Source organism: Vipera ursinii (genome assembly GCF_947247035.1).
Source record: "Vipera ursinii genome assembly, chromosome: 12".
Taxonomy (NCBI): Eukaryota; Metazoa; Chordata; class Lepidosauria; order Squamata; family Viperidae; genus Vipera; species Vipera ursinii.
The window spans coordinates 15,298,560-15,324,865 of record NC_139525.1 but is presented as its reverse complement, the minus strand read 5'-3'; the positions used below and the strand labels follow the sequence as shown (position 1 = coordinate 15,324,865).

At 44.9% G+C, this 26,306-nt stretch overlaps 1 protein-coding gene across 1 annotated transcript in view; it reads right to left on the bottom strand.

Annotated features, from left to right (window-relative positions):
• Positions 1 to 9,789: 9,789 nt before the first annotated feature.
• The window catches only part of MTMR8 (myotubularin related protein 8), a 46,017-nt gene continuing 29,500 nt past the window's right edge, over positions 9,790 to 26,306 (bottom strand). Inside the window, exons 9-14 of the mRNA XM_083372322.1 lie at positions 24,535 to 24,660; positions 19,373 to 19,422; positions 16,873 to 17,073; positions 15,075 to 15,203; positions 11,976 to 12,102; positions 9,790 to 10,855 (exon numbers count right to left, since the gene is read on the bottom strand). Coding sequence (XP_083228448.1) covers positions 10,547 to 10,855; positions 11,976 to 12,102; positions 15,075 to 15,203; positions 16,873 to 17,073; positions 19,373 to 19,422; positions 24,535 to 24,660 — 942 coding nt within the window. The 3' untranslated portion in view covers positions 9,790 to 10,546. The remainder of the gene's footprint in view (positions 10,856 to 11,975; positions 12,103 to 15,074; positions 15,204 to 16,872; positions 17,074 to 19,372; positions 19,423 to 24,534; positions 24,661 to 26,306) is intronic.

Sequence of the window (26,306 nt, the reverse complement as noted above, 5' to 3'; positions counted from 1 at the left end):
ATAAGCTGACTTTGTAATAATGCCGCTTGGGGTGTGTGTGTGTGTGAAAGCCCTAATAAGCAGGCATATACATAGAATGAAGGCTACTGCTAAGCTTGTAAGCCGCCCTGAGTCTTCGGAGTAGGGCGGGATATAAATGGAATTAAAATAAATAAATAAATAAATAAATAAAATTTATTACATTTATTCCATTTATATCCCGCCCTTCTCCGAAGACTCAGGGTGGCTTACAAGCTTAGCAGTAGCCTTCATTCTAGGTATATGCCTGCTTGTTAGGGTCTTGGACCTCCTCCCCCTCCCCGGTTTTTAAGAGGGCCAAAAGGGGGAAAGGGGGATGCAGAAGGAAGGTTGCAAAGAAGACGGTCGAGCTATTCTCCAAAGCACCTGAAGGCAGGACAAGAAGCAATGGATTTCTGGAGGCAAGCTGTTCCACTGGTGGATTGTCCTCACTGCCAGGAAGTTTCTCCTTAATTCCAGGTTGCTTCTCTCCTGGATTTAGTTTCCAGTCGTTGTTTCTTGTCCTTCCCTCTGGTGCTTTGGTGAACAACCTGGCCCCCCTCTTCCTTGTGGCAACCCCTCAAATACTGGAACGCTGCTATCATGTCTCCGCTATTTCTTCTTTTCTTTAGACTAGCCAAACCCAAGTCCCGCAGCCGTTCTTCGTATGTTTTAGTCTCCAGGCCTTGGATCATCTCAGTTGCTCTTCTTTGAACTTTTTCCGAAGTCTCAACATCTTTTTTGTGATATGGTGACCAAAATTGGCTGCAGTATTCCAGGTGTGGTCTTACTAGGGCTTTGTAAATCTACATTAGGCGACCCAGGGACACGGCAACCATCATAAATACACGCCAGTGGCCCAAGTGCCCAACATTGGATTATCTGACCTTGGGGACGTGGTAAGCCCGAGGACAAATGTTAAGTCATGTTTGCAGTACTGTTGTAACTTGGAAGGGGTCGTTAAACACATGGCTTTAAATTGAGGACCACCCGTATTAAACAAACAAACGTTAGGATTTAGTGCAGTTTGCATGCCCAAGCATTAAACACTTGCAACCCAAGGCAGGCGACTAAAGTGAGTGGGTTGTAAAAGCACAATTGGGAAAGGCAAAGCCAACTGCCCATCCCCCATCCCTGGAGAGGTATTCTTGGATCCTCTCCACAGGATGCTGGATTGGTTTTAAAACCAGCCAGAGAATTTTATCAGAAAAACAGAAGAGGCTTTATCAGCACTTAGAATTGATAATGGGCAAACTAAATTAGGCACAGCAAGAAGATATTCAAGGATGGAAAAAAAACAAAAAGGCAGGTCTGGATGGAGTGACTTTTGAGTCTGCTTGTTTATTTGGGCTTCCCCCTTGGAGATTTAGATATAGATTTTACTCAAGAAGATTAACTTTAACCGATGTGTATTCCGGTTTTACTTATTTTACTCTGCTTACTCATTCCACTTGATCTTACAGGTATGGTCCTCTCTGTCCTTTGCTTTTTTCCCCCCTATTGTTTTTTTTTTTACACTGATCAAAATGAATAAAATCCATATTCTGTCACACACACTTTTTATAGGATTCTCTTTTGGCCACTGTGCTTCCAAAGCAGCTATAAAATAGCCTTGGGGGCGGGGTGGGGTGGGGTGGGAAGGTACAAATAATAGCTGCACGACTTTAAAAAAAACACATAAGGCAATAAGTAAGGTATGGAAAAGAACGAATACCGTGGTTTATAAGATCGCTCATTATGAAAAGGAGAAGCACCCTACAAATATTCATGTGGCCTCACGTGGCTGGGAGGAAAAGCAGAGGAGATGAGGCAGCTGCTTTGCAAAAGGCTGGCATTAAAACGACTGCGTCAATGCACGCAAATGCAAGGCTGATCACCATTTATTATCAGTCCCTGCAAATGGAACTGCGCAAAATAGATTACAACTAAAAGGGGAAAAAATGAACCACTTTAAGACCACCTTCCCCATCTGGCATTTTTCACATGTGCTGGATGACAATCCTGCATTGCTAAAAGGATGATGAGACTTGGCAGTTGGATAGGTTCAAAACAGAATCTGTTCAGTGGCTTCTCTGCTACCAACTGTACAAGTTCTAGCTAAGAGGGTCTTTTACAGAGGGTGTGTAAGATGTACGGAGTGATGCAATTGAAGCACAGTTAAGTCATACAGGTCCTCAACTGAGCCCAAACTTCCTGTGGCTAAGCGAGGCAGTTGTGAAATGAATGTTGCCCCATTTTACGACCATCCTTGCCTCAGCTGTTGAGCGAATCCCTGCAGCTGTTAAGTTATAGTGCTGTTCTTCGGCGAATCCGGCTTCCCCATGGACTTTGCTTGTCAGAAGGTCGCCAAAGGGGATCACGTGATTCCGGGACGCTGAGACCTGTCATAAATATGAACCAGTTGCCAAGGGTCCGAATTTTGATTATGTGGCCACGGGGAGGCTGCAGCGGTCGTTAAGTGTGAAAAAGCAGTCGCAAGTCACTTTTTCCAGGGGTGATATAACTTCGAACAGTCACTAAGTAAATGATTGTAAGTTGAGTGCCTGTACCTTTTTTTTTAAAATTGTGACTATTGTTAAGATGGCTGTCATGGCTCATGTCCTTGCTCTGCTATTCCTGCCCATGGAGCCCCCCGCCCCCCAGAGTAGACGGAGCAGCCCAGCGCCCGCTCCTATCCCTCTCATGGGGGATAAGAAGGGGCTTCACTCCCATAAATAGCTTGGAGGTGTCTCCTCAGGGCACACCGCTCTTGAGATAGCCAAGGAAGCCACACTTAGCTCAGAAACTGAGGGCTTTTTCAGACTTTGTGACATTGTGAAAGGGCATCCAAGTGACCGTAGGGTGGACTTGTGAAGGCAACCGGGAAGATGAGAGTCGATAATGCCATGAGGTGGAGCTGAGCTATGGAGAAGACTAAGGCTTCTTGGACAAACTTCCACCTCGCATTCCGATACCCCCGAAGACGTTGTTTTATAGTCCTATATGAAGAGAAACTTTTTCAAACCAGAAAACGGGAAAGCAGTTAGAACATCCGTCCCACATAATATTGTCTTTCTCAGATCTTCTGCCACATCCCTTTTCCTCCTGCTTCTGCACAGATACTCAGACAGAGGGTCCAAACCTTCTGAATATTTCTTTATTTGTTAAAAAATTTTTGCCTCCTATCTCATCGTGGAGCAATTCCAGGCAGCTTACAGCAACAAAAAGGGAAAAAAAACGTAAGGAAGGAAGGAAGGAAGGAAGGAAGGAAGGAAGGAAGGAAGGAAGGAAGGAAGGAAGGGAAGGAGGAAGGAAGGAAGAAGGAAGGAAGGAGATGGAGAAGGAAGGAAGGAAGGAAGGAAGGAAGGAAGGAAGGAAGGAAGGAAGGAAGGAAGAAAAAACAAAAGTAAAATAATAAAACAATAAAGCAAACAATGAAAAAGAAAATGAGAATAGATCAATATGATAACCAAAGAAGTTGTTCCTCCTTCGTAAGTTGAGTGAAGAAAGAAGGTGGAGGAAGCGATGAGGAAATATAAGAAAGAAATCAAAGTTGCAAACAATGGGGTGAATGGGAGAAATTGATTACCTAACCCAAAGCGCCTCTAGAAGCAGTAAGGCCACACTTAAGAGTTTATGCCATCATTTTTGCACAGATTTGCCTACAAATGAGCATGGACCCATCCCACCATCTTCCATCCTTTAGGGTTGGGAGTGTTCTGTACCAGCCTACTACCGGCCCTGCAGAAAAGGCAGGGACAACCCCTTTACAAACGGCAAGAGGCTGGAATTAAGCTTGCCAAATTTATTAAGATAAAACAGAGCAAAACAAGACACCAACCATGAAACAGGAGCTATGAAACAGGAGCTATCCAAGCGGTTGCCTTCAGCAAACCAGCCCTCCCACGCATTCCCCTTTTATACAGTTCAGGGCGTGGCTTCTCTCTGCCTTCTTCCGAGGTGCCCCATTGCCTTCCTCTGTTTACTCCTGATTGACTGCCTCCTGCGTCGGGCGTCCTTGAACAGGGCCAGCTGTGGGTCATCTTCATCCACGCTGTCAGGCTCACACAGCTGGGTCTCCGTCGTGACCAGGTGGGAGGGGCCTGGCTGAGGGTTCTCATCAGCAAGATCTTTAACCCCCTCAGCAAGCTCTTCAACACCCCCCTCCTCCTCTGAGTCGTCCGACCCAACTGCCGAACCCACAGGCTCACCCTGAATCACAACAGGGAGGGCCACAAAGACATGAGGAAACCACGTGCAATCTAGGGCTGTGTATACCTGGCAGGTGCATCACGTGGCCCGCCCTTCCGTCCTTGCTGTCTTGGGTTTTCGAAACCCTTTTGTGCTTTTCCATTTATCTCCAGAGTTGCCCAGTCTCCCCCCATTCAAGTGAGGCTTTTGCACTGCCTGAGAGAGCAAACAGCAAACTAAATTTATGGTTAGTTGGATTCATAAGACTAATGGATCTACCGCACAGCAAGCCCTGAATCGTGGGCCAAGTATGAGTTGGCCAGGTTGTTCTCAAGTCTGCCGCCCATCTAAAAGCCTCTGAGTGGGTAGCTTCAGCGCTTTCATTAATATGCAATTTTCGCCATCAGTGCCAAAAGTTGGGGAAATGTTATTCCCCAAACAGCTGGTCCATGTTGACGTCTGCAGTTGCAGCTCATGTCCTACAGGGGGCATGATAGAATAGTACCTTCTGGAATCCAATGCCTTCGATATTAGGGATCTGTATGTTGCATTGTTACCTTTCTCCAAAGAATAACTTTGCTCTTGCTCATTCAAACGGACAAATACAGGGAAACCTTTGCTGTTGATCTCCATCATGTTGGACCATACAGTTCAATGCTAAGCTCTGTTTTAAATGTGGTGTATTTTTGTGCTAGGATTAACCCAGGCTGCATCCCTAATTTAGAAAAATAAGCAAGTGTCTCTTGCACATTATCCCTAGCGTCTCCATGATGATCTCAGCTTTTGGAGAGCACAGATGCCCGTGACACCAGATGCCTGAAGTATTCTGAATAAAAGTAGGTACGTTAAGCCCAGCTTGGCTTCTAAAGATACGACATCAATCTCCTTGGCCACTCAATCAAAGAGGCTTGCTATTGCTTTTCTGATTGGGACTTTCCAAGCATTAATTCTAACCCTGTTTAGCTTTTGAAGATCAACCCAATCTGAGATTGGAGCAATGCAGAAAACTTAACTTTGCCATTTAAAGCTTAAAGCTTAATTTGAGGTTTTAAAATAGCAGGATTGATTATATGATTCATGTCACCGGATGTTGACCCACAAATCTAATACCAACCAAATTCCAGGTGTTGGGATTACAGTTCCTACCAAAACGAAGCTAACTGGCTCACGAAGGGAGGCAACGGGAATTGTAGTCCTAGCCCTACTGGGACGGGGTGGTGGAAGAGTCTGAATTAAAGTGTAATGTTTGTCTATCAACTGGGTGATTTGACGCATAAACCCAGCTCGTTGTTTTAGCGATGGCGTTTCTTAGCAGGGAAAAAGTGCTGAATGATACTGAATAAAATAATTAGATACAGAAAAGCTAAGTAGGATCGGGCTTAGTTAGTTCTTAGAGAAGAGTCCTCCAAAGAATGCTAAGACTGAAGCTAGCCATGGAAATATGAAAAGAAAAGCAGAATCAATGCAAACGAGAAATCAGAAAAATCCGAAGAAACACAAAAATTCCTATGACTGCTAAGAAGACGGATTGTGCCCATGGAGTCATGAGCTGAACTGAACATATCTTGAACCTTTTCTTCAGAGTCAAGTTAAGAGACAGATTCCTGTTACGGCAGCGAGACTTTTAGTAGCGCAATATTGGAAGAAGGAAGAACTGCCAACTATAGAAGAGTGGACTTTAAAAGTTTCTAACTTGGCGGAGATGGCAAAGATTTCAGCGTATTTGAAAGACCAATCGCAACAGAGATACATTGTGGAATAGAGGAGATGGATTGATTATATTCAGAATAAATATGGGACTAAAAAGTTTCAGTTAGCATTTGAATAAGTAGTGGATCTATATAATGTATAACTAGTTAGTAGTTATTTTATTAATATTTTGACGATGGAGAGTTAAAGTGCAATAGAATTTAATGTTTTATGGTTGTTAGCATATTTTAGATTATGTTTGTTTGTATTTTTATACCCTGTATTCAGCTCTGGGAAGTTGGGGAGGGGGGAGGGGAGGGAGGGGTTGGGGAGAGGGGAGGGGGAGGAGGGGGGTTTTTGTATTCAAAAATGTATTGTAAAACTTTTCAATAAAAAAAAAGAGACAGATTCCTGGAAACTCAGCTTTTTGGCAGGGATGCCGATGCGAGGACAGATCAAACAAATATGTTTTTTCAGCAAGCCCTTTTCTCGCATATTACAAGCAGGGAAATGTTGTTTTGATGGGTCTGGAGTAGAAAAAAAATCTCCCAAATCCTCTTTTTTTGTGGGAGTCTACCACCATTAAAAGATCAGAGCTTCAGCAAATGACTCCTGTGAGAGCTATCACAGATGCAATTCATTTTTTAAAAAAAGCGCAAATGCAAAGTGACGTGTATTTATAGCGCAGAAAGGCCAGGAATATTTTTAGACCAATTCTCAGCTGCTTTGCCTCCCCTTCAAAATGGGTGCCCACCCAAGAATTTCACTCCCACAAAGGAAATCTGGCGTGGAGGTTATCTTTCTAGGAAGTCACTTTGGACAGGAGCTTCTCCAAGTTGATGCTTCTTTTTGGGAATTTATCTCTTCCTCCCCCCTCAAATGTGTCAGTTTAGATCCCTTTCCAAAGGTTACTCAAAGCATTTTTGGGATTTTTTTTGGTTTTGGTTTTCAACTTATTTTATTTATTTATTTTAATTCCATTTATATCCCGCCCTTCTCCGAAGACTCAGGGCGGCTTACAAGCTTAGCAGTAGCCTTCATTCTATGTATATGCCAGCGTTTTCCAACCTTAGGAACTTGAAGATGCGTGGACTTCAACTCCCAGAATTCCCCAGCCAGCATAGCTGGCTGGGGAATTCTGGGAGTTGAAGTCCACGCATCTTCAAGTTCCTAAGGTTGGAAAACGCTGGTATATGCCTGCTTATTAGGGCATTCACACACACACACCAAACGGCATTATTACAAAGTCAGCTTAATTGCCCCCAACAATCTTAGGGGATGCTAAGAAGAATCTAGATCTCCTTTTTAATTTGTATCATTGGGATTCGCTCATTTATAAACAACGGCTTGGAGAGTTCATTTTATATTTTCAAAAAAAAATATAAAAATTACCGAAGACTTGGAGCCACAATAGAATTGCCATCGATATGGAACATTTATGCGGACTACAGAGTTCCGTTAAGAGAATCACAGCAGTTGTTGAGTCAGCAAGACGGTTGCTAAGCGGATCCGGCTTCCCCATTGACTTTGCTTGTCAGAAGGTCGCAAAAGGGGATCACGCGACCCCGGGACACTGCAACCGTCACAAATATGAGTCGGTTGTCGAGTGCCTGAATTTTGATCAGGTGACCATGGAGCTGGTGCGACGGTCGTTAAGTGGGAAAACCGGTCATAAGTCACATTTTGTCAGTGCCGTTGCAACTTTGAACAGTCACTAAATGAACTCTTGTAAGTTGAGGACTTCCTGTACTTATGATCAGACAGGGCTGAGGAAAGGATATTTTTGTCCAGTTGTGAGCTCCAGAGGACACCTGATCAACTACTAGATGAGCCACATTCAGCAAATCTATCCTAAAATAAATTAAAGAGGGAGGTGGAGAGAAAGTCAATTAAGAAAACTTATCTAAAAATGGATGATTTTTAGAGATCGGAATGTTCTACAGCAAAAATAATAATAATAATCCTTTACCTAGAAAAACTCAACCGTGAAAAAGTCCTTTGTGTGTTATGTGCTAGCTCCAGAACGACGGATCTTATTTTTAAATGGTCTCAGATACAACACTGATGGAAGGAACCATCCTTGACTCATCTTAGAAACACGAGGAATTTATTCTGTTCGTAAGAAATTAAAAAAAACAAACCAATACTTACAAATTTAATTTACCGTAAGACTTGCAGCAATATATCTTTATATACACAACTATGATCTCCTAACATTTTTACTTTTATTTTCGCAGGGCACCAAGTGAATGGGGACTCATAACACACGTTCAGGATGGATGATCAAAAGTCTCTGATTGCACAATTTTAAACAATCTCGCAAGACGAAAATAGCCAGTCGACTTTATAGGGACTGCAAAAATATTTCAGCCCGAATATGCAACACAGTTTTTAACTATCCGCAAAAGGAAACCGGCTGAACCCTTTCACAAGGAATCTCTGTATGTTCATCTTAAAACTGGTTAGGCCTCGTACTACAAAAAAACATCACAGACGTGAACAGGCATGTTGTTCTACAACACGGACACACATAACCACCAGAGAGATACTTTAAAGTGGACAGGCAACCATTGCAGTTGGTCTAAATCTCTTCTGCATTATTATGAGTTCATCAGATATGGAGTTTAGTGGGATGCTAATGCCAATCAAAAATATTTCAGATATGTAGCCCACAAAGCCATTCAAATCACACCAATAGGCATAACTGGACCATAGTATTCCAGGGAGCTTTGAAGTGCCACAGGGAAGACAATGATGGCGTGAGTATGTGCATACACACATATGTGCACACACGCTTCCTTGCTAAACACTGTCCTCTGAAACACACACTTAAGACTTTTTGAAAGCTGCCTGCCTGGTTCCAAGATTTTGCCCTGCGAGGATTCAAGTCCATTTGCTTTTTTCATGAAGGAGGTGTGTAAAAATTAAAACTCTGAAACTGTGCACCAAAGGCAGCTGAAGAGCCATGGCTGACTTTTTTTTTTTTTTGCAAGAAACACCCACATATTTGGAACAAAAACCTCTGAGATGTTTCTCCTTAGGAATGCCATTTGCTTTACTAAAGAATGTAGGGAATGTTACTGTGATCTGATCCACTGATGCAGCGGTAAATGGGAGATAAGAGTCTAGCTGTGCAGGCTCCAATAAAATTACGTGGGAAGAACTATTATTTATCGAGGGAATACTGTCCTTTCTCCTATCAAGGGTTCCTCCAAGCCCCAACCGTCGTACTGTTGAAGCTGCAAGCCATCTCGGAGCTGAAATCCTTGATTCAGGAATATTCTCAAGCGCGTTTTGTCTCCTCTCCTCGTCCAGGGAGACGGATCTTCATAAAACCCACCGCCATTTCCTTGTTTCCGAGAATATTAAGGGCTTATTAAGGAATATTAAGGTTTGTTTTTCCCCCCAAAAGTTTTTCTTCATCTGCATCACTAAGCGGATGAAAGGAACGTCAAAATCTGCATGTGCTTCTGTTGGTGGACTTCAAGACCCAGAGGCCTCACGTTGTCTCTGCTGAGCGTTTTCTTGCTGGTACTGAGCCCACCCCTAAATAACAAAACAGGAAGCGCGGGTTTCCTTTTGCTTCAAAAACATGCGTGAAACGTGCATTCTAGCGCAGGTCAGCAAAGCTTCAGGCAACCGCCTTCACGCATGGAGGTGGGCATTCAATTTGTGGAGGCTTTGCTGCTACGGAGGAGCAGGTCCATTCTGATAATTGGGTAGGATATTATTGAGTGCTTGAGTAGAAAGCCGTATGGCACTTAAACCAAGGAAGACGCTTGATAAGGTGGACAATGTAGGAGAAGGAATTGCAGAGCCTGGGGGCGGAGTTAAAAGAGGGATCAGCCTAGATTAGAATCCCTCTGCAGCCACCAGCGGACGCTTGTGGCAACGTAGGGATTCTAGGCTGGTCCCTCTTTTAACCTCCGCCCCCAGGCTCTGCAATTCCTTCTCCTACAGCCGAGTTCCTACACGCTCTCCAAAGTGACAGTGACAATAAATGAACCCATCGTATTTGCAGATGCCTTCAGACTTTATCCTAACGTGCCACAAAAACATTCAAGACCATGGACCGTGAAGAGAGAGGACAACACGCAAGAAGGCGGGGCCTGTCCAGGAGAGTGAAACGAAGGACACAAGAGACAGGGAAGCCTGGCAAAGGCAAAACCCACACACTCCAAATACTGCATCACAACGATCAAGTTCACCTTGCGAATGGTTGGACCAAATGGGAGTTCTAACTTTGTAAAGAGGAAGGGGCTTACAGAAGGGCGAGGAGGGGGCTACCCGGAAGCAGCCCAGCCCTCCGGTGGAACTCAAAGGAGTTGGGAGCACCCTTCTGAAATGCATTGATGCAAGCATCCTTTATCTAAATTCTCCCCACCCCCAATTAAAAAAGGCAACCTGCTATGGGACCCAATGACCGTCCAAGGGCACATCTGTTGTTTTTTTCTTCCCCCCAAACAAATGTTTGGGAAATCTTTTTGGCTTGCGTGATCTGTGACAGCCCCTAACTCAGCATCATCCCCGACCTCTGGGCATTTGCCCCAAAGTTCTCCTCCACCTTGAGAACACAGAATACAACACTAAGCCACGTGTCAGTCAGGTGGTGTTCCCAGCACAGAGCCACGGATCTCACAGACTTTATTGCCCCTTTGCTCTGACTCTCCCAGCAGAGGTGAAGATCGCTTCAGGCCCTCTGGAGATCGGCTTGATCACTGCCCCAGAGAGGCACGCCGTGGACGGTGGTCGGGCTGCAGCCGCTGCTGCCATTTGGGGTGTCGCTGGGAGGAGGGAGGCCCCCTTGGCTCCTGCCCTGCCCGTCTGTTCTGCCGCCTTCTCTCCCACCGATGGTGTCACCGTTGGCCAGCAGCACAGGGGGGTCATAGTCCTGGGGGGTGTTGACCACAGGGGAGATGGAATGGTCCAGCGAAGAGGTCACCCCTTTGGAGAAGGCAGCCATTTCGTTTGGCAGGAGCCCATCCGAGAGTGGCATTTTCTGCATCGGTAGAAAGGGGGGATTAGGAAAGAGCTGTAAGGATGCTTAATAATCATAGGGATAAAAAGTGGGATTGTTGAGAACACAGACAGGACACAGAGAGCAGGAACGACTAACTTATCGCCACCGTGAAAGGAAATAAATAATTATTGTTTGGCTTTGCTTAGTTTTCTGCAATTGGGTGACTACCTATGGACTCACAAGACACAAAGAAGAGAGAGTTATTTCTCTCTCTCTCTCTCTCTCTCACACACACACACACACACACAGAGACACAGACACAGACACAGACACACACACACACACACAGAGAGAGAGAGAGAGAGAGAGAGAACATTCTATGGCTTTTGATATCTTAGCTTTACATCCTGGCTTTTTTTTTCCAGACCTCCAGATGGCTTACTTGAGGAATCCCTCATACTGTATATGTGCCGTTAAAGGTAAAGGTAAAGGTTCCCCCGCACATGCGTGCTACTCGTTTCCGACTCTAGGGGCCGGTGCTCATTTCCGTTTCAAAGCCGAAGAGCCAACGCTTGTCCGAGGACGTCTCTGTGGTCATGTGGCCGGCATGACTAGATGCCAAAGGCGCACGGAACGCTGTTACCTTCCCACCAGAGTGGTCCCTATTTTTCTACTTGCATTTTTACGTGTTTTCGAACTGCTAGGTTGGCAGAAGCTGGGACGAGTAACAGGCGCTCACTCTGTTACGCGGCACTCAGGATTCGACCCGCCAAACTGCCGACCTTCTGATCGACAAACTCAGCGTCCTAACCCACTGAGCCACCGCCTCCCTTTTATATGTGCCCTTGGTAGCTTACAAATGTTACTGTACAATGCAAACCACAAAAGAACCCAAAATGTCCTAGACAAACAAAACAAAACAAAACAAAATGAGGTAAATAAAACTGGAAAACCAACCGGCCAGTGCTTTTCAGCCCCTTCTTAAATTGTAGTAAAAGAAGTGCTGGTCTGAGATGGTCCGAGACAGAGAAAAGGCTGAAATGAGCTGCAAATCTCCCCCTATTATTTTTCTTCTAGATACAACTTGGGGATGCTCCTTAAGACAGGTTGCAAAATGACAGGTCAGGGGCTCAGAGGATATCGTGTGCCTTTGACTCACATTTTCCAGGTCTGCAGCGTTGTCTTCCAACTGCAAAGCCTGGTTGGTGCAGCTAAGCAGGTGATCCAGAATGCATTGTTTGGGATGCATCCCTTTATCAAAACGGTTATACATGCCGCACCAGAACCTGAGAAAGAGAGAGAAAGTAACAGACACACACACACAAAAAAAATAGCTGAGAGATTCTTCAAATGTTCACATTTGCAAGAGAAGGGAGCGGGGGAAAAGTTCTCTTTTTTTCTCTTTGCCGGCTGGGGAATTCACATCTTCCCAGTCGCCAAGGTTAAGAATCGCTTAGCCTCAAAGGAAGAAGCAAGCTTAATTCCAGGAGCTCTGATGTAATCAAGCTGCAAGCTTGGAAGAAGGAACCTGGTTTCCTTCCTCCTACCCAACATCAGCGTCAGCTTGCACTGGTATGGATCCATAGTTTGATGACCATCAATCTTAGATGGATCGGCTATTGCTGACACGATTTCAGTTGGCCAGAAATGGCAAGAGAATTTCCAGCTAAGAGAAAAGTGGGTTGGCATTCAAATCCTTGTTTCAGGCAAGGTAAAGGTAAAGGTTTCCCCGCACATGCGGGCTAGTCGTTTCCGACTCTAGGGGCCGGTGCTCATCTCCGTTTCAAAGCCGAAGAGCCAGCGCTTGTCCGAGGACGTCTCCGTGGTCATGTGGCCGGCATGACTAGACGCCAAAGGCGCACGGAACGCTGTTACCTTCCCACTGGAGTGGTCCCTATTTTTCTACTTGCATTTTTACGTGCTTTCGAACTGCTAGGTGGGCAGAAGCTGGGATGAGTAACAGGCGCTCACTCTGTTACGCGGCACTCGGGATTCGACCCGCCAAACTGCCGACCTCCTGATCGACAAGCTCAGCGTCCTAACCCACTGAGCCACCGCGTCCCTTGTTTCAGGCAAAGAAAGGCAATTACAGCTTAGCAAACGGCGGCATAATTTGGAGAGCTGGTGTCTGATTTTAGGTGCCCTTGGGACTGTACAATTAAGAGAAAGTTGTTTTATTGCCTAGAGATTACATTCTGCAGATGTCACAGATGTCACAGGGATGCTTTGGCCATAAACCTTGGTTTGATCAACCAAACTTGATTAATCAGTAAATAAACATTTTCTACCACTGCCATCTACCTGCCGCTTCCCTTTTCTTATGCTACAATCTCAAAAACCTTTAACGGCAGTTTCCCATTACAACCCAAGCAAGGATTTGTAGTTTAATGCTGGTTACCTCAAAATAAAAAAAAAGAGCCGTGATGGCACAATGGTGAGAATGCAGCATGGCAGGCTGACTCTGCCCATTGCCAGGAGTTCAATGCTGACTGGTTCAACGTTTGGTTTAGCCTTCCATCCTTCTGAGGTCGGTCAAATGAGGACCCAGATTGTTGGGGATGTAAACTACTCAGCGTAAAGCACTGTGGAGAAGTCTTAAGTCTTAAGTGCTCTTGCGATTGTTACAGGCAGTCCTTGACTTACGACAGTTCCATCTAGTGACCATTCAAAGTTACGACGGCACTGAAAAAAAGCGACTTATGACTGTTGTAGCATCCCCATGGTCACAGAATCAAAATTCAGCTGCTTGGCAACTGGCATGTACTTATGACAGTAGCAGCGTCCCGGGGTCCCCTTTGGTGACCTTCTGACAAGCCAAGTCAATGGGGAAGCCAGATTCACTTAACAACCGTGCTACTAATTTAAGAACTACAGTGATCGACTTTTAACAGCTGTGGTGAGAACAGTCCTAAAATGGGGCAACACTCACTTAAGCGCTAAAAGTTTGGACTCTATTGTGGTCGTAAGGTCGTACTGGTGGTTCCAAAGTGAGTAGATTCAGGCAAGCCCAGAACCTATGCCTAAGCCAGGGGTAGGCAACCTTGGCTCTTTAATGACTCGTGGACTTCAACTCCCAGAATTCCTGAGCCAGCCACGCTGAGGAGAAAGGGAGAGGTTTCCAAGCTGAGCCGTGCTGGCTCAGGAATTCTGGGAGTTGAAGTCCACGAGTCATAAAAGAGCCAAGGTGGCCTACCCCTGGCCTAGGCTGCTTTGTGACTCTTGGACTTCAATTCCCAGAATTCCTGAGCCAGCCACGCTGAGGGGAAAGGGAGAGGTTTCCAAGCTGAGCCATGCTGGTTCAGGAATTCTGGGAGTTGATGTCCACGAGTCATCAAAGAGCCAAGGTTGCCTACCCCTGGCCTAAACCTTAAAAAGCAGTTTCTCCTCTTTAATGAAATCTCTTTCCTTAGAGCTATTTTTTTATCTGCTGCTGATTTAGCATTTTATAAACATTATAGGGGGGCCTTTGCCCAGGTTCGCCTGGTGCGCCAGTTGCGGCCCTCTCTAGACCAGGATGCCTTGCGTACAGTCACTCATGCGCTCGTGACCTCTCGTTTGGACTACTGTAATGCTCTCTACATGGGGCTGCCCTTGAAGACCACTTGGAGGCTTCAACTGGTGCAGAATGCAGCCGCACGAGTTGTGTTGGGGGTCTCCTGATACTCCCATGTTACACCTCTGCTCCGCGAGCTGCATTGGCTGCCGGTTGCCCTCCAGGTGAGATTCAAGGTGCTGGTAATGACCTACAAAGCCCTACATGGCATGGGTCCGGATTACCTACGGCAGCACCTGCGGCCGGCGTCAACTTCCCTCCGCCCAGTGCGCTCCCACAGAGAGGGCCTCCTCAGGGTGCCACCGATCAAAGAATGTCGATTGGTGGCCCCCAGGGGGAGGGCGTTCTCTGTGGGCGCACCAGACCTGTGGAACCGCTTGCCGGTTGAGCTCCGGATGGCCCCCGACCTTCGCTCCTTCCTTCTAAAATCCTATTTATTTGAGCAAGCCGGCCTGGTCTGATGGGTTTGGGGGTTGGGTTTTAATATGGTTTTAACTATTGTATATATTGGGCATAATTATTTAATTGTTTTTTAACTTTTGTACTTTGTATTTTAATATTTATTGCCCTGTACACCGCCCTGAGTCCTTCGGGAGAAGGGCGGTATAAAAATCTAATAAATATAAATATAAATATAAATATTAAGCGGCATGCACAGTGGGGTCATCTGGGTTCAAGCTTCTCCCTTCCCCAGTGATAACTTACTGGAAACTGAATGGCAGCGTAATGGGCTGGAGAGAGGAGTAAGCGGAGTATCCCTTATAGAGTGGATTTCTGAACTCCATTTTCCTCTGCAGGAGAAAAGGCCACAGGGAATGCGTTTTCTCGAAGATTCTGCCAAGAAGAGAGCAAAGAAGAACATCAGCACAGCTGCAAAACATCTCTCAGTGTTAGACTACTAGGGAACTGCCCTTGGAGCTTGTACAATGTACAGCATCGAATAGTTAATTCAAAAAAAAGGAGGGCAACAGCATCAATTGTACATTTAAACGCAATTTCTTCTCACTTTATCACTTCTCACTGGAGCTGCAGACAGATTCCTTACGATGAAGTTTCAGGACAGGCAGAGTTACAGCAAAAGGCCTTCTTTCGCATTTGCTTCATCGGCTAAGCCAGAATTTCTCAACTTTAGCAATGTTAAGATGGGTGGACTTCAACTCCCAGAATTCCGCAGTCAGCCATAAATCTTTCCTTCTGGGATGTTTTTTTTTCCCGCACCCCTGGGTAACTCAATTCTCCAGGAACTCCTGGTGGTCTCCGATCCGCACCCCACCCAGTCTTGAGGCTGCTAATATTAGAGCCGTGTTTCTCAACCTTGGCAACGTAAAGAAGGTTAGACTTCACTTCCTAGAATTCCCCAGCCGGAAGGCTAACTGAGAAACAGGTGGTCCTTGACTTAGGGAGCCTGACCATTATGGCTGTAAATCAGAACGGTTGTAAAACAGGTCACCACCATTTTTGCTGTGGTCACTAAGTGAATGCTGTGGGATTAAGCAAACCCATCGTTCGCTATGGGGTACGTTTGCTGAAAGGCAGAAACAAATGGAGGTTTCAACAAAAGCCTTGTAAATTATGGTCAGGTGAGTTTGAAAGCCGCAAATGCAGGCCAGGTGCCAGAACTGGGCTGGAAGACCTTTGTGTGTGTGTGTGTGTGTGTGTGTGTGTGTGTGTGTGTGTGTCCATCCATCATAACTGAACAGTCACTAAGCCACCAGTTACAAGTCAAGGACTACCAGTACTAAGCAAAGATCTGCTCCAATTTACTTGGGACAAATCCAAATCTTGGTTTAAGAGCCTTGCTAAACTAGGTTAAAAGTTTCTCTCTAACATCCCATTTCCAAACAGATGTCTCCAAGAACCCACTTATTTCCCAGCTGCAGGCATTTCCTAAGACTCTTTTCTTCCATCAATTTGTCATTAAAACTTTTTAAAAAGAGCTATGTGGATGCAGTAGGAACACTCCACGTAGCTCTAGGAGCGCCCGCCCCACCTCCCCAAAGCTCACTTACATGCATCAAACTCTCATATGTTGCTTATATGTAAGGGTGTAGGTCTATACCTATGTTGCATATAGTATGTTTAAGTGTGGGTTATGTATGTGCACAGTTTGAGAGCAAGCAAGTAAATTTCATTTTCAATGTGTGCCGTTGTGCTCACAGTAAAAAAAATAAAATAAAGGTCATCTATCCTTCTCCGAAAAGATAAGAGAATTTTGCTCTCAATGTTAATAACAATAGCACTTAACTTATATACTGCTTCACAGTGCTTTACAGCCCTTTCTAAGCAATTCACAAAGTCAGCATATTGCGCTCCCCCCCCAACAATCTGGGTCCTCATTTTACCGACCTCGGAAGGATGGAAGGCTGAGTCAACCTTGAGCCGGTAAGGATCGAACTGCTGGCAGTGGTCAGAATCAGCCTGCAGTGCTGTATTCTAACCGCTGCACCAGCCACAGATATTCCGTGAAGCAGAGGAAAGTCATGATTCTGCATGTAGGACTCACTTTAGATCTTCTCGGTCCTTCTGACAGGTCCCTAGGAAGTTGCCAAACTGGCACGAATAGACGTGATCGTGAATTTCAAAAAGCAGCCGCTCGTTGAAGCCGAACGCACAAGGGAACTGCTGCATCAGCTGCCAGGTGCACTCAAGGAATTGGGTGAAGATTGGAGAGACCTCTTTGGGATCTCCCTCAAGATGGCCACACCTGGAGAGACCAAAAAAACCAAGCGGCGGCAAGACAATGAGTGTGGTGCTGATGGGGTTGGGGTTTTTTTGCAAGTGTGCGCAGGTAGTCCTCGGCTTGTAACCATTCATTTAAGGGAAGGCAATTATCAAAATAAACTATTTTTAATTGCAGTCGATCCTGTTTCCTCGTTGCCAGGAGGTGCAGCAAGGATGCTGAAGCTAAATAGATCTAAGCTGGTCTAGGGCCAAGCACAAAATAAACACAGTTATCACATGGCTGTTAAAAGCAAATCCTGCTTCCCCAATGGGCACTTTTTTTTTTTTTTTTTTGGCTGGACATCTGCAAAAAAAAAATATTGCCGATCGTGATCACATGAGCACAGGAAGCTGCATCTGGTCATAAATGTAAGCCGGATGCCAAAAGCCACGCTGCGATCACGCTACGATGATTGCAAATGCAAGTATAGGTTGTAAGTCACTTGTTCTGAAGGCATCATAACCTTGAACTGTTGCTAAATGAATGGTCGTAAGTCAAGGACTACCTGCATTTGCAAAACCTCATGCAGAATTGCAAAATGCCAACAGCTCCACAAGGGATAGGATAGGATAGGGTAGGATAGGATAGGATAGGATAGGATAGGATAGGATAGGACAGGACAGGACAGGATAGGATAGGATAGGGTAGGATAGAAGTCTGGAAGGGACCTTGGAGGTCTTCTAGTCCAGCCCCCTACTCGAGCAGGAGAACCTATACCATTTCAGACAAGTGCCTGTCTAGTCTCTTCTTGAAAACCTCCAGGGATGGAGCATCCACAACTTCTGGTGGCAAGCTGTTCCAGTGGTTAATTGTCCTCACTGTCAGGAACCTTTTCGATTCCAGGTTGCTTCTTTCTTTGGTCAGTTTCCAACCATTGTTTCTTGTCCTGCCTTCAGGTGCTTTGGAGAATAGTTTGACTCCCTCTACCTTGTGGCAGCCCCTCAGATACTGGAGCACTGCTATCGTGTCACCCCTCTTTCTTCTTTTCTTTAGACTAGCCAAACCCAAGTCCCGCAGCCGTTCTTTGTATGTTTTAGCCTCCAGGCCTTGGATCATCTTCGTTGCTCTTCTCCAAACTTATCCCAAAGTCTCAACATCTTTTTTGTAATACGGTCACCAAAATTGGCTGCGGTATTCCAGGTGTGGTCTCACTAGGGCAGGGGTAGGCAACCTCGGCTCTTTTATGACTCATGGACTTCAACTCCCAGAATTCCTGAGCCAGCCAAGCTGGCTCAGGAATTCTGGGAGTTGAAGTCCATGAGTCATAAAAGAGCCGAGGTTGCCTACCCCTGCACTAGGGTTTTACTAATACTTTGCATGATCTTGATTCGATACCTCTGTTTATATAGCCCAGCAACGTATTAGCTTTTTTTTGGCTTGTCGGTCCCCGGTCTTTTTTCCTCCCCCCCTATTCTAAACAGATTCTGCTAAAACTGCTATGCAGAAGAGTCAATCCTGCTTTGCTGGAAGGTATAAAATGAGATTTAAGCGGCCACAGAAAGAAGCTGGTAAAGTGGAGAAGAGATAACGGATGAAAAGATGTGAGAAGGGGGAACTAATCCCTTTTAGCTGTCCCCAAATGATTTGAGTCTTCCTCTCCACCAGCAATTATCCAACCATGAGATATAGCTGAAGAACAGTGGTTGGAATATTCTTTTTTTAAAAAATAATAATTTTCATTAAAACAAATTCCTCTTGGATGCCAAGGATAATCATAAAGTGAAATTAAAGAAGAAGTAAAATGAAAAAAGGGAGAAAATTATAAGGGAGAAAAGGCAAACAGAATCAAGAAAGAAAAAGTTATGCCATGACTCCGAATGTCTTTTACAAGCAAGCAAATCTTCCACCTCCTTTTTCAAAATTACTTATTTCCCTTCTTCCCCCTATTATTCAACCCATTTTAAGTCAGCAAATCCATGAATCAGCAAAACCACTTTTTTCCATTCTCAGCAGTAAGTCCATAAAAGGCTTCCAGACTTTAATAAAAAACTACTCGTTATCTTTTCCCTGATCAAACGAGTCCATTTCTGCTAATTCCGTCATATTTACAGTCCATTCTCTGAAGGATTGTGAGAAAAAGTTTGAATATTCCTCATTTTTAATTCTTATTTTCCATTGGACTACCCCGTATCTTTTCTCTTTTATGTCTTGCTTTTTTTTTAAAAAAAAAGTTACAAGCTCTAGTTTAAGAGATGTTTCTTTTTGCCAATTGTGCTCCAAGCAGGATAAAGGGATAAATATTCTACATTCACAATTTTAACACACAAACCTGTTTTTTTACCTGTGTGAGAATTTATGGCCCATCGCAATCCACTCCTTCTCTATCAAAACCTTTAACGTTAGATGAAACAACAAGAGGGAAGAAGATAGAAATATGGCATTATAAAGTGGCTTTGTTGATGGCATTCAAATCCTACCTTCCCACTAACAGTGGAAGAGAAAAAGTTGTTGTTGTTGTTGTTGTTAGTTGCGAAGTCGTGTCCGACCCATCGCGACCCCATGGACAACGTTCCTCCAGGCCTTCCTGTCCTCTACCATCTTCTGGAGTCCATTTAGGCTCACACCTACTGCTTCAGTGACTCCATCCAGCCACCTCCTTCTCTGTCGTCCCCTTCTTCTATTGCCCTCAATCTTTCCCAGCATTAGGCTCTTCTCCAGGGAGTCCTTCCTTCTCATTAGATGGCCAAAGTATTTGAGTTTTAGCTTCAGGATCTGGCCTTCTAAAGAGCAGTCAGGGTTGATCTCCTCTAGGACTGACCGGTTTGATCGCCAGAGAAAAAGTACAGCTCAGGTTTTGTGGGTCCCTAGCGTTCTCTGAGCTTAGTTGTTTTTTTGTAGACATTTCTTTATCTAACTAGGTAACATCATCAACATAGCTGCATTGGCTTCCAGTTGCCCTCCGGGTGAGATTCAAGGTGCTGGTGATGACCTATAAAGCCCTAAATGGCATGGGTCCGGATTATCTCAGGGAGCACCTGCTGCCAGCATCAACTTCCCATCGTCCTGTGCGCGCCCATAGGGAGAGCCTCCTTAGGGTGCCGCCGGTTAGGGAGTGCCGGCGGGTGATTCCCAGAGGGAGGGCGTTCTCTGTGGGCGCGCCTGCCCTTTGGAATGATTTACCTGTGGAACTCCGGACTGCCCCCGACCTGCGCTTGTTTTGCCGTGACCTGAAAACCTGGCTTTTCGATCTATCCGGCCTGGACTGAGGGGGGTTTTAGTTTTAAATTTTAACATTGTTTTATTGTTGGGCTATTATTAATTTAATTCTTTAAATTCTATTTTTATCTTGATTTGTTTTGTTTTTTAAATATTGCCCTGTAAACCGCCCTGAGTCCTTCGGGAATAGGGCGGTATAAAAAACTAAATAGATAGATAGATAGATAGATAGATAGATAGATAGATAGATAGATAGATAGATAGATAGATAGATAGTGAGGGTGGACTTAGCTCCATTTATATATAGTAGCTTGCCCTGCCACCGTTGGTCAGAGTATGGCTATTGTTTTTTGCTTATTTGTCTGGTTTTAATCCCTGCTTATCTGGTGTTGATTGCTGCAGAGGATGTGTTCTGGTTGTTTGTGGTTTGCTTCTTCTTAGTTTTTTTCTAGTCTCTTTTGAAGAGTGTGTAAATGTGATTTATTTCTAGGTGTCTATTAATAATAGCCGATTTGTCTGAATGCCAAGCTTCTAGGAATTCCCTAGTTTTTTTTCGATTAAGCTTGGTCTAGGATATTCACAGATTCCCAGTGGAAACTATGGTTGAATCAGGACCTTCGTCATGTCGTTTTGACTGCTAGTTGGTGTTTATGGAAGCGCTCTGCTAATCTTCTGCCTGTGTCAACGCTGTGACAAACTGAACGGAAGCCATTTTCATTTCGTCTTCGTTGCCATATAATTAGTTCAGAAGGAGGGTGGGGTGTAGTTCTCAGTTAGCCAAAACAATTCTCATGCGTGGGAACCAAGGTCGTTACTGATAACATTTTGGCGGGTTGGAGCACTGGGAGGAGTGCCCGCATTTTCTAACAATTGGTGAATGTGATTGATGACACCAAATTGCAATTTGTATCTTTGTAACCAAGGGAGGGGAATTTAGTCTTGGGTTCACCTTTGTATGTGCTGTTATTTTGTAGCCAAATAAAAATGTTCTTTGAGGAAGAATTCCTTGCTTTGAAGCTCTTTTAATTGATCTCATCTACCGGAACCAGGACAGCCTGTCTGTTCTACAAACCTCAGGTAATGAAATGTCTGCAAGCAAACAACCAAGCCCTTTCAACCAACAGACTGCAGTCAAGATGCCTAACGAGAATAACTCAAAGGTAAAGGAAACACAAGCACGTGCAGGTAGTCCTCGACTTACGACCACAATTGAGCCCAGAATTTATGTTGCTAAGTGAAATATTTCTTGAGTGAGTTTTGCCCCACTTTACCACTTTTCTGGTCACCTTTTGAACAAAGGTGAATCACTGCGGTTGTTAATTGTTAAAAGTGAATTTGGCTTCCCCATCGACTCTGCTTGTCAGAAAGGTCACAAAAGGAGATCACAAGAGATCACTCCGACCATCATAAATGTGAGTCAGTTCTGAAGCATCCACATGAAAATCACCTGACCGTGGGGATGCTGCCACGGTTGTAAGTGTGAGAAATGGTCATAAGTCACTTTTTCCAGTATCGTTGTAACTTGGGACGGTCACTAAACAAACTTTTCTAAGTCGAGAACTACCTAGCCCATTTACTTGAAAATAAGACCTAACCGGATAATAAGCCTTAGCATGATTTCTTTTTAGGATGCTCGTAATATAAGCCCTATCCCCAAAATAAGCCCCAGTTAAGAACGTCAGCCAAACGGACGCATTTAGTACCGTATTTCACTGCAAATAAGGGCTACCCAGAAAATAAGCCCTAATGCATCTTTTGGAGCAAAAATTAATATAAGGCCCTGTCTTATTTTTGGGAAAAACATTGTATATACATCAAAGCACGTAATAAAAGCAACAAAATTTCCCCCACTGTATCATCCATGGCAAAATCCATGCGGGCAGATGAAATTATTTTGGTGCTCTCTCAATTTCAATTTTTAAAAGAAATTGGACACAAAGGAAGAGGACAAGCAGTCTTGGGCTATAAAAACAAGATTTCCCCACCCCCAAATTTGCTGCCCCCTCCAGCATTTCTTCCGCCCTAAGTCAGGCTATGTATGCACTCAAAACACCTTCCAAAATATCTCTCCTCAGCCCGGGATGCTCTTCAGAGAGATTTCTTTATTTATTGCAAGGATTTATTAAGGGCGTGCAAGCTAGTTCACCTATGAAATGCTCAGAGCTTAAAACGGGGCCACTTGCGGTTTGGAATTCTTCCAGAATGGTTGAAGCAACATGGGAACAGCTTAGAGGAAAAGGTATGCAAGGGATGTGCTGAACTCCAAATGATTTGCATACCAGGGCTGATCCAGGAATTCCTAGATAACCCTGCTTCCCCAGCGGCTTTTGCGCAAAATAAGACAACCGTCATTGAGGCATTCATTGCATGTCTCCTTTCTGTTGAAAGACTGGCGGAACCTGACTGGGGAGAAAGAGAAGGGTCTAAACATGCTTGGTGGAAGGATCCTTGCCTCTCCAAGAATCTTTCTCTAAAGCAGGGGTTCCCAACCGGGGTTGCAAGACGATATTCCAGGGGGTGCGAAAACCTATAGTGTACATGCATAATTCATTGCCGTTATTTCGAACTTTTGTAAGGGGTGCGAGAATACATCGGACGCCTTCTAGGGGCGTGGGGTAGGGTAAAGTCTGGGCGTCCAACTTTGGAAACTTTTAAGATCAGTGGACTTCAATTCCCAGAATTCCACAGCCGGCTACGATATGATTGTATGATTATACGACCATATATATATATATATATATATATATATATATATATATATATATATATATATATATATATATATATATATATATATATATATATGGAATAGAATTCTTTACTGGCCAAGTGTGATTGGACACGCTAGGAATTTTGTCTCCAGTGCAGAAGCTCTTAGTGTACATACAAGCAGCAGGTGATAAACCATGATCGTAAAAAATCATCACAAAAATACACCCATCGTAAGTCATAAGGTACGACACTCGAGTGATAGTCAGAGGATACTAAACAAGCAAACGACATAAATCATACTAGGATACTAACTAAAACAATTAATATAAACCGTAAGATACAAGCAACCAAGTTATAGTCCTAAGAAGATAAGGAGATAGACAATAGGGAAGATGAAGAGAGCAACAATACTACAACTCTACTACGGAGTTTGACAGTGTTGTGGGAAATAGTTGTTTAGCAGAGTGATGGCATGGGGGGAAAAATTGTCCTTGTGTCTAGTTGTTCTGGTGTGCATTGCCCTATAGCAGGGGTAGGAAATCTTAGCTCTTTTATGACTTGTGGACTTCAACTCCCAGAATTCCTCAGCCAGCATGGCTGGCTGAGGAATTCTGGGAATTGAAGTCCACAAGTCTTAAAATGGCCAAGGATGGAGACCCCTGGTATATTGCACAATGTAGGCACGATAATATTGGTAATCGATTTACAACAATTCATTTAGTGACCGTTTAAAGGTACAACAGCCCTGAAAAAAGTGGGTAATGACCGTTTTTCACACTTATCACCACTGCAACATCCCCAGGGTCACGTGATCAAAATTCGGAGGTTTGGCAACCAGCTCGTATTTATGACGGTCGCATGTGATCTGCGGTGACGCCATTCCCTTTTGTGACATTTCTGACAAGCAACGTCAGTGGAGAAGAAGCCAGATTCTGTGACTAATTTAACAACTGCAGTGTGTGAACTCAACAACTGTGGCAAGAAATGTCCTGAGACGGGGCAAAACTCATTTAACAAATGTCTTGTTTAGCAGCAGAAACGCTGGGCTCAATTGTGGTTGTAAGTCGAGGACTAAATGTACACGTACTATATATTTACACACTAACACGTACACCCAAGTTATACAAATGTACCTTTACGCATGTACAGGCTATCCTCCTTTAGCGACTACAACTGGGTCCGGCAACATGGACGTTAAATGAAAATGGTCGCTAAGTGAAAGAGCGACTGTGCTTATGATCCGACTTCAGTTTCCATTTGCGTCGGAGCCGTGCAAATGTAAGTGCGAAGCTTGATTGCAAAGTTCCTTTTCATCCTACGTTTAGACCAGGGGGTCTTCAAACTTGGCCCTTTTGTGACTTGTGGACTTCAACTCCCAGAATTCCTCAGCCAGCATGGCTGGCTGAGGAATTCTGGGAGTTGAAGTCCACAAGTCACAAAAGGGCCAAGTTTGAAGACCCCTGTTTTAGACAGTCGCTAAGGGAGAACCGCCTGTAGCCAGGCATAGGACTGTAGAGCCGCACCAGGGTGTGAAGCCCTTACAAAGCAGATCCAACCGAAAGATCTTCTGCTTACCATGAATCCTCTCAGCGTCCGATAAAAGGGATCCAGAAGGAGGCAAGCTAGAGAGCAAACCTGAGCCGTGCGATCCCAGCCGTCTGAGCAGTGCACCACCACACTGGCACCCTCGTCTCTGACTGCCTGGGAGGAGGACAGGGATACGGGCGCTTAGGATCTTGTTTTTTTTTTAAAAAAAGAAGCAACGGTGCAAAGTTGCTCTCAGGTGCGAGGCTTTGCAATAGCGACAGGCAGAATGAAAAAAGAACGAAAAGCAAAACCGTAGGAGCAAAGGAAGGACAGAAGCTTAAAATACCTCTTTTAGTATCTCCACTCCTCTCTTTGTCGGAAAGAGCCCTCAAGACAAAAGTAAGAATCATAGAGTCATAGGGCTGGAAGGGACCTTGGAGGTCTTCGACTCCTCTTCTAGTGCTCAAGGAGGAGTCCTTATACCAGGGGTAGGCAACCTTGGCTCTTTTAGGACTCGTGGACTTCAAATCCCAGAATTCCTGATTTGCAGCGTCCCGGGGTCCCCTTTGGTGACCTTCTGACAAGCCAAGTCAATGGGGAAGCCAGATTCACTTAACAACCGTGCTATTAATTTAAGAACTTACGGTGATCGACTTAACAGCTGTGGCGAGAAAGGTCGTAAAATGGGGCAACACTCACTTAACAGCTAAAAGGTTGGACTCTATTGTGGTCGTAAGGTCGTACTGGTGGTTCCAAAGTGAGTAGATTCAGACAAGCCCAGAACCTATGCCTAAACCAGGGGTAGGCAACCTTGGCTCTTTTAGGACTCGTGGACTACAACTCCCAGAATTCCTGAGCCAGCCATGCTGAGGGGAAAGGGAGAGGTTTCCAAGCTGAGCCATGCTGAAATTTGGCCCCTTCCTGACTTGTGGACTTCAACTCCCAGAATTCCTGAGCCAGCATGGCTCAGCTTGGAAACCTCTGCCTTTCCCCTCAGCGTGGCTGGCTCAGGCATTCTGGGAGTTGAAGTCCACGAGTCCTAAAAGAGCCAAGTCTGCCTACCCCTGCCTTATACCATCCCGGATAAATGAATGTCTAACCTTTTCTTGAAAACCTCTAGCGAAGGAGCACCCGCAACTCTTCCACTGATTAAGCGTTCTCACTGCCAGGAAATTTCTGCTCACTTCCAAGGCTGAATCTCTCTTTGAAAAGCTTCCACCCGTTACTTCTTGTCCTGTCCTCACCCTGCTTTGAAGAATAAAATCAATCCCCTCTTCTCTGTGACAGCCTCTTAAGGCAGACGTCTCCAACCTTTCTCTCTTGGCGGACTGGAGGGATATGCATGCTCACGTGCGTACACCAACGAGGCGGTGCTAGCGCCCGTGACGCTAGCACTGCCCACTTTTTCCTGCGTGGGCGCTAGCCCCAACCTGTTTTTGACATGCAGCACTGTTTTTGCAGCGGCACTAGCGCAAGTGGGGCTGAGCACACACACACACGTGCGTGCCCTGGCCAGCCTGTTATGCGGCCTGCTGGCCAGCAGGCCACACGACCCGGTAGTGGGCCACAGTCCACAGGTTGGGCACCCCTGTTTTAAATTACTGGAAGACAGCTTTCCTGTCACCCCTAATCCTTCTCTTCAAGAAGCTAGACATGCGTACCTCCTTCATCTGTTCGTCATACTGTTTAGCCTCCAGATTTTAACATCCCCCAAAACAAGAGAAACCCAGATTCTTTTCTTCATATATCTTGCCACCCAGGACGTTACAGACCTCCTAACATCTCCTAACCCAAAAAGTATTTCCAATTGATGTTGATGA